At 44.1% G+C, this 8,415-nt stretch overlaps 1 protein-coding gene across 1 annotated transcript; it reads left to right on the forward strand.

Annotated features, from left to right (window-relative positions):
* Positions 1 to 504: 504 nt before the first annotated feature.
* LOC118755735 lies at positions 505 to 8,405 on the forward strand. The gene is made up of 2 exons (XM_036490562.1): positions 505 to 657; positions 7,592 to 8,405. Exon 2 carries the CDS (start codon positions 7,592 to 7,594, stop codon positions 8,177 to 8,179), a length of 588 nt encoding a protein of 195 aa, XP_036346455.1. The 5' UTR covers positions 505 to 657; the 3' UTR covers positions 8,180 to 8,405.
* Positions 8,406 to 8,415: the final 10 nt, after the last annotated feature.

The raw sequence follows: 8,415 nt of genomic DNA on the forward strand, positions 1-8,415 counted from the left end.
GGCAACGCATGCCCAACTCGCTCGCTACCAAATCGCTGTATACTCATTTGTATGTATATATATGCTTTGCATCTTTTGACAGCTGTATTATTACAATTTTATTTCTTCGCTTATATAGACGTAACTGCAGTGCTCGTGCGCGAAATATTTCATTAAACCTATTAAACCTCCACATTTTGTACACTCGCATAATAGAAGCCTGAAATTTTAATAAATCAATTGTTCAAACACAAAGTGAATCCAAATTGTTCAAATTGTTAATTTTCTCGCGATATATAATAGTGAATCCTTAAAGGCAGAATTCGCGATATAGAGCGAATCCCTAAGGCAGCACGCTGTGCTACTAAACAATTAAGTGCCTATAGCGCAGCATTAAGCACTGGTGCTTCGCTGGTTAATGCAAACTCAGCATCCCGCCTGGAACGTCGAAGTGTAAGTGTATTTCCACGCCACCACCTCCGGAGCCGTCGCCACCACAGGGCCGCCCGCACCGATTGATCATTCCCAGCTATTTCTACGTCTGCAGTCGTCAACCGCCAGCACCCCACGTATCATAAGGAAGCCACCGCCACCACCTACTCCGTGCCATTTGAAGAAGGAAGAGAAGCAATCGCCATTTTGGTCCTTCTGCGCCAGCAGACCCCGAACCAGCAGCAAGTATTAGAAAAAGTCCCTTTGTAAACCGTAAGTAAGCCTATTATTTCTTAGTGCTACATACTTATTCCCACGGTAACTACACTATACAAACATACATATATCGCATTAAAGTACTTCAAAAAAAAGTAACCTAAAATTCGTAAAAATCTTGTGCGCCTTTTTCCAAAAAAAACGGCATCCTCAGTCCGTTAAAGAATTTTTTAGAACTTCGTGCATATATATGTATATTTCCAAGTTTTCGAGTAAATAAGTACCGAAAGCCAATATCCCGTATATCGAAAATACATACATATATGCATGTACATATGTACTGATTTCTCTTCCCGCCTATTTGTACATATTTTCCCGCTCAAGCGTTTTCATACATACAGTCCACACATATATATACATATCTACTTACAAGTACATAGACAATTTTCTATTCCCTCTCCTCCCACATTCGCTTTACTAAATCAAATATAACTTCTGATTGATATTTATGTATACAAACTTAAATTCCTCACAACGTTTGCTCGTAATAATACATAAATTCTAAACATTTTCTCAGCAGTTGTTTAAAATAAAAGTTTCGATTTCACGACAACAAAGGTGCACAAGTGAGATAATATTACAAAGCGACATATAAACACACATATATAAACACATAGGCATACTTATATACACACAATCCCATACATATCTACATATAAAAAGTGCGATACAGTGGTCGGTTTGCAGTGCAATAAAGTTAATAAATAAAAGCTGACGGCGCTTATATACAAATACCATTGTTACAGTCCCGTGAATTAAATTTGCATTTCACCAAAAGTAATTAAAGCGCATTCTCGTTCTTCTACTGTGTAGTCTCTTATATATACATAAAATTGTGGTTACAGTCGCGTGAAAAACAAAAAAAAAAAAAAAACTTGCATCTACATAAACTAAAATTTTCTCGTACACTTTCATTCGTTGAGCAAGTTTCTCGAAATAACTCTATTCTCAAAAACGGGTAAATAAATAAATTAGTCAATAAATTAAATCTCTATTTTTCTCTAATTCGCGACCGAGCACTGACATAATCGCAAAACTGACACATTTAATTATTTACTCACTCATATTATATCACTGTATATTTACTTCTCTGGCATTCCTTTAAAAAGGAATTGCATTAAATTCTCTGGCATTTCCTTAAAAAGGAATTGCATTAAATTCTCTGGCATTCCTGTAAGAGGAATCGCATTTACTTAAAAAAAAAAAAAAAAATTTTTATTCTTGTAGTATTCTCGAGTTCTTTGCATCTCCCTCAGGCATCCCTCTCTCTCAGTCTCTCAACCCCAGTCCTTTCAGACTAAATTATAAATTTTCTCGGGGCTTAACGAAGAATCCCAAATTCCCAAAATGAGTGATGAAGAGAAAATCGTTGCGATCGAAACTCAATGCTCTGCCCGCTCAAGCGGGAAAACTTCAAAAAAACAAAGGCAATTGGCCTCCGTTAAGTTTATTGCAGAGACTGATAATTTAGTCGATTACTGTTCAAGATTCAAATCCCTACCTCTCGAAAATAACTCAGAATCAAGCCTGAAAATAAAAGATACGAGTTTAGACAATTTTTGGAATCGAGTTCAAAACTCTTATGATGTAGTTGTAGAGGCAGACGAGCAAGACCTTCCCGAAGATTTCAAAGCAAGTGCTTTTCGCAAATATCGGTCTTGTCTCGATCAATATGAAGACACTAAAGCTCAAATCGCTGACCAGCTCCATCTTCATAAGCAAGTGAGCACTCCCATGCCTACTCCCTCTTCATCACAACCCAAACGCCAGTCTGGCCTCGGCTTAACCGTCCCTCCTTGTGACACCGAAGTATTTTACGGAAGTTATGAACAATGGCCCTCTTTCCGGGATATGTTCACAGCGGTATACATAAATCACCCTGAACTCACCCAAGGCCAAAAGTTGTACCATCTCAGGTACAAAACTCAAGGTAAAGCCAATCAAATAGTAAAGCAATTCTCTCTCTGTGATGAAAGCTTTAATCTCGCATGGGAAGCACTTCGGTCTCGATATGAGAATAAGCGTATTTTGGTAGACAACCAAATACGAATCTTAATGAACCTCAAACCCATTCCCACCGAAAGCAGCGAAGACATACAAAGGCTGCAGTCTTCTGTAAACAACTGCCTTCAAATTCTCGCAACTCAGCAAGTCTCAACCGAGAATTGGGACCCCATCCTCATCTATATAGTCACCTCTAAGCTTCCCGAAACCACAGTATCCCTGTGGGAACAATCCCTCAGCTCGAGGAAAGACCTCCCCAACTGGTCCCAAATGGACCAGTTTCTCACTACTCGTTATGAAGTGGCCGAAAGAGTTGATCAATGGCGCCTGCCGAAGGCGAGACCTCCTGTTCAGCCCACTAGCTCTTCAAAGCCGCCTTTCTCTTATAACAAACCACCTTTTAAACCCCCTCACTCTCAAAACTTTCAAAACAGATCGATGTCACAAATACAATCTCACGTGACAGAGCAGCGAATAATGCACAAATGTTCGATGTGTAAGACCTCCTCTCATTCGCTGTGGAACTGCTTCAAATTCCGAAAGTTGTCAATCTCTGATCGCAAGAAGTTCGTAAGAGAAAATAATATGTGATTCAACTGTCTATCACAGTCACACTTGTTGAAAGATTGACCTAGCACACAAACTTGTAGCCATTGTAGTGAACGGCACAACTCAGTGCTCCATGAAGCCACAAACTCCATGCCGAAAAGGCAACCCCCAAGAGTACAAAAAACCACTTCGCAAGTGGCAACCACAATTTCTACAAACTCAAGTGTGCACACTTCACCCCAAACAGACACTAATGAACAGGAAGCAGTTGGAACTCAGGTGCAATCATTCTATTCAGAGAATGAGAGCAAAATACTCCTCCCGACAGCTATGGTACCGGTATCACACCGAGGAGAAATATTTAAACTCAGAGCTCTTATAGATCAGGGGTCAGAACGAAGCTTTATCTCCACCAAAGCTCAAAATAAGCTAGGGCTGCCCTGCAAATCCTCAAAATTTGAAATCTCGGGCATGGGTGGAAGAGTTGTTCAAACTTCGAACAAATTATGCTCTTTAGTCTTGGTTTCCGCCGATCTCCAAACTAAAATAAATGCTCAAGCTATCGTGTTACCACAGCTGACAAAAATGCTCCCCAAGTTCCCACTTAATCATGACCACAAAGAAAAATGGTCCCATCTTGAACTGGCAGATCCAAACTGCCACTCCCCATCCCAGATTGACCTCGTGTTAGGCAGTGATGTCATCCCTCAAATAATCGAGGAGGGCATTGAAAAAATCTCACCAACTCTGCTAGCTCAAAAGACAATATTCGGTTGGATACTTAGTGGTCAGATTTACGAAAACATAGCTTCATACTCTACACAAATAGAGGAAATTTCTAATGAGCACCTCAACTCACAATTGCGTCGGTTTTGGGAACTAGAAGAAGTTCCAAACCTCAAGCATACCACCCCTGAAGACGACTTTTGCGAAGATTTCTATAAATCCACCACTTCTCGCAACTCTGATGGTCGTTATGTGGTCAGGCTTCCGTTCAAGCCAAGTTTCCCCAAAGAAATCTCTTTAGGTTACTCTCGCTCTTCAGCGCTTCAGCAATTTCTCGGAATGGAGAGAAACCTCCTCAAAAAGGGCGATTTAAAGGCCTCATATGATAATGTCCTGGAAGAATACCTCACCCTAAACCACATGGAAAAAACGGTTTCCCAAGAAAAATTCCTCTCAGGCAAGTACATGTCGTTCTATCTCCCTCACCATGCGGTCATTAAGCCCGAAAAACGAACGACAAAGGTACGAGTTGTCTTTAATGCATCAAAGATTTCGGGATCCGGTTACTCTCTTAACGATGTATTATATACCGGACCAACTCTCCAGCCTGATTTGATGCTTCTCATCCTCAAGTGGCGAATGTATAAATTTGTATTTAATGGTATGTCGAAAAGATGTACCGACAAATACTGCTACATCCCGAAGACCAGGACTTTCAAAGAATAATCTTTCGTTCACCCACAACCAGTCCCATTCAAGATTATAAATTAAAAACGGTCACATTCGGTGTAAACTGTGCGCCCTACCTCGCCATTCGCACACTTCACCAAGTAGCACAAGATGAAAAAACCAACTACCCAATGGCCGCCCACATTCTGAATAAAGAGACGTATGTGGATGACATACTCTCTGGCAGCCACGATCTGACAATCGCCACTCAATCTCTCACCCAAGTCATTCAGGCTCTAAACTCGGCAGGCTTTCCCTTAAAGAAAATAACAGCGAACCACCCAGAAATTCTCAAAAATATAAGGAAAGAGGACTTGCTCGATACTAATTTTCTCGAGTTCGAAAAGGCAAGTACCACAAAGACTCTAGGGATCCAATGGAACGCGCTCACAGACACGTTTTCCTATACGATCGACTCCATCCCAGCCTTATCTGCTAGCACTAAACGACAGATTCTCTCCTCTGTCGCGAAACTTTTTGACCCCGCAGGGTGGCTTACGCCGATAATGATCCAGGCAAAGATTCTCTTACAAGAGCTTTGGATCGACGGAACTGACTGGGACGAAAAAGTCAAGCCCCTCCGTCTTGTTAAATGGTCTCAGTTCGCACAAAATCTCCACACAATCTCGACCATTCAAATTCCACGATGGGTAAATTTTATTCCTGACCAGCATGTTGAACTCCATGGATTCTGTGACGCCTCAGAAAAGGCATATTGTGCTAACGTATATGTTCGAACTACTCATGGTTCCAGTATCTCTTCTCATCTTCTGGTTTCCAAAGGCAAGGTAGCACCCCTTCGAACAACTAGCTTACCTCGGCTTGAGCTCTGCGGAGCTCTTCTCTTAGCCAAACTTGTCGCAGCTATTCAGTCCCATCTCGACCTCTCTAAAAGAAAACTGGTACTATGGTCTGACTCTGAAATTGTATTGGCATGGCTGGAAAAACCACCCCACTCTTGGAAAACGTTCGTCTCTAATCGCACCGCGGAGATCTTGGAACTCGTCGGAAACGCCACCTGGCGACATGTATGCAGCAGCGACAACCCCGCAGATATGGGCACAAGGGGTTGCAAGCCACTAGACTTAGCAGCGTCGTCGTTATGGTGGAATGGTCCTGAGTGGCTATCCAAGCCCCCCGAAGGATGGCCAAAACCCCCAGTCCGCAATGTCAACCCCCCGGAAGTACGAAGAGTGGAGGCACTCCTCACTACCGAAGAAGACCCCGACATTCTGGACAGGTTTTCCTCTTTCTCTCGAGCCTTGAGAGTGATGGCTTACGTCTTCAAGTTCATCAGACGACTAAAGGACAAAGGGACAGGAGCTTCTGACCGCGCATCATCCCCGCTATCACATGATGAGCTCCGCCAAGCGAAAATTCGTCTGATCATCCTTACGCAAACCCGTCACTTCCCCCATGAAAAAGCCCGCTTAGAAGACTCAAAACCCATTGACAAAAAGAGTTCACTATTAGTTCTTAACCCCTTCTTGGATAAAAATGGAGTTATCCGCGTCAATGGACGCCTTGCTCATGCTACCCTGAGCTATAACGAACGTCACCCCATTATAATTCCGGAAAAGTCCCGATTCGCATTCCTCTATCTAAAATTTCTCCATGATCTCCTGCTCCATGCAGAAGTACGACTTATGCAGCAGATGACCAGGCAAGAATTGTATATTCCCCGGCTAAAACCCCTCATCAAAAAATGCATTTATCAATGTAAATCCTGCACCATTCACAAACGGCAAATGCGCTCGCAGATTATGGCTGCCCTGCCGCCCGAACGATGCACCTTCGCTCCGCCCTTCACCACCACCGGTGTTGATTTTGCTGGGCCTTTTCAAATAAAAGCCTCCATGCTAAGATCTCCCACTTTAGTGAAAGGCTATGTGGCCGTCTTTGTGTGCTTCACAACAAAGGCGGTACACCTCGAGCTGTGCTCAGACCTGACCAAAGAGGCATTTCTCGCCGCCTTTGCTCGTTTTGTTGGTCGCCGTGGTTACCCCGCTAAAATGATGAGTGACAATGGCAAAACTTTTATAGGAGCCAAAAGAGCCACTGAAAAGGAGTTCTCTGTCTTCCTCCAAACTGCATCCCGTGATATTGTCCAAAAATACTCACCCCAGGGTATTAATTGGCAATTTATACCTCCCAGCGCCCCGCACATGGGTGGCTTATGGGAGTCTGCCGTTAAAAGTTTTAAACTTCACTTCAAAAGGACTGCCGGGCCCCATAAATTTACGTTTGAGGAGTTTACTACCCTTTTAATAAGAGTAGAAGCTGTATTAAATTCTCGTCCGATAACCCCACTCACCCAAGACCCGACGGACTTTACAGCGCTCTCACCTGGCCACTTTCTCCGGGGTGCTCCCCTCCTATCATTCCCCGAATCTAATCGCGAAAACCTCTCGCTCATTAATAGATGGGAAAAACTCAAGGTTTTACACCACCAATTCGCAAATCGATGGAAGGAAGACTACCTTAAAGACCTACATAAGCGACACAGGTGGAAGAACGCTCAAGTAGAACCCAGAATCGGAGAATGCGTAGTCATTAATGATGACACACTCCCGCCCACGGAGTGGCGCCTGGGCCGCATCGAAAGGTTGCACCCTGGCAAGGATGGACACATTCGTGTGGTCGACGTCCGCACCCAAACAGGCCTACTCACTCGGCCATTAGTAAAATTAGTATTTTTGCCTTCGAGCGAAGATACCCCCTCTCGCATTGAAACCGATTAGCACTCCATAAACTCCTCACTTGAATAAGCAGCCAAATGGCTGCACATCGATTTTCACACACCACACATACATATACACTTTCGTATCTCTCTCCTATGCCTCCCATATATTAATATACGTAACACTAAAAATTTCCGTATACAAACTTTTTCCAGATGGATCACGATGAGGCACCTCAGCCAGCACCGCGAACGTTCCTAAAGTCGCAGATTGGAACCACCCACAGCATACGTTCGGCGAATCATCCCACGGAGGATTATAAGCGGTGCCGATTGTGCGCCGGTCATCATGCGCTCCGAGTATGTCCAGCGTTCTTAGGCGTACAGCCACAGCAGCGCTTCTTACTGGCAAGGGCGCACAAGTACTGCACGAACTGCCTGACGCTTTCGCATCCGACCGCCCAGTGCACGTCCACTACCACCTGCCGCACTTGCTCTCTACAGCATCATACACTACTGCACCGGAATGGTATACCGGCAGCCCGCCGCACGAGGGCGAACTCCGCAGTGCAGCCCCCCAAACGCCTCGACCAGACAAACAAAAACGCTCCCCAACGTGGGGGATCAGGGCGTACATCACCGCCCTACAACCACACCCGACACCATCCCACCAGAGGGAACCGTAAAGTGCGCTTCACGAGGAAGGGATTCCAAACTGCTGGCTATCGTAGCAAGGCTACCAAAATTTTGGTTCACGAGGCAATGAGGGCTCTACGGGAGCTGAAGGATGCACTAGCCGCCTAACGCGGCCAGGGCCGGGAGGATGGCTACGCGAGCACTGCAACACTTATATTTAATTAACACAATTTGTAGCTAGCTTACTAGTGTGCATTTCATTTTGAATTTTGTATCTCTTGAATTTTGTATATTTTGAATTTGTACTTTGAACTAGCTCTGGTGTGCACCCTTTGTAAGCTTATCTTAGGAGTGGTTGGCAACGCATGCCCAACTCGCTCGCTACCAAATCGCTGTATACTCAT

The sequence above is a fragment of the Rhagoletis pomonella genome, unplaced genomic scaffold (assembly GCF_013731165.1).
Source record: "Rhagoletis pomonella isolate Grant_MI unplaced genomic scaffold, Rhpom_1.0 Rhpom_scaffold_07158, whole genome shotgun sequence".
NCBI lineage: Eukaryota > Metazoa > Arthropoda > Insecta > Diptera > Tephritidae > Rhagoletis > Rhagoletis pomonella.

Excerpts from the sequence above, each read along its gene's own strand:
- LOC118755735 (XM_036490562.1), top strand. The coding sequence starts at position 7,592 with ATGGATCACGATGAGGCACCTCAGCCAGCACCGCGAACGTTCCTAAAG.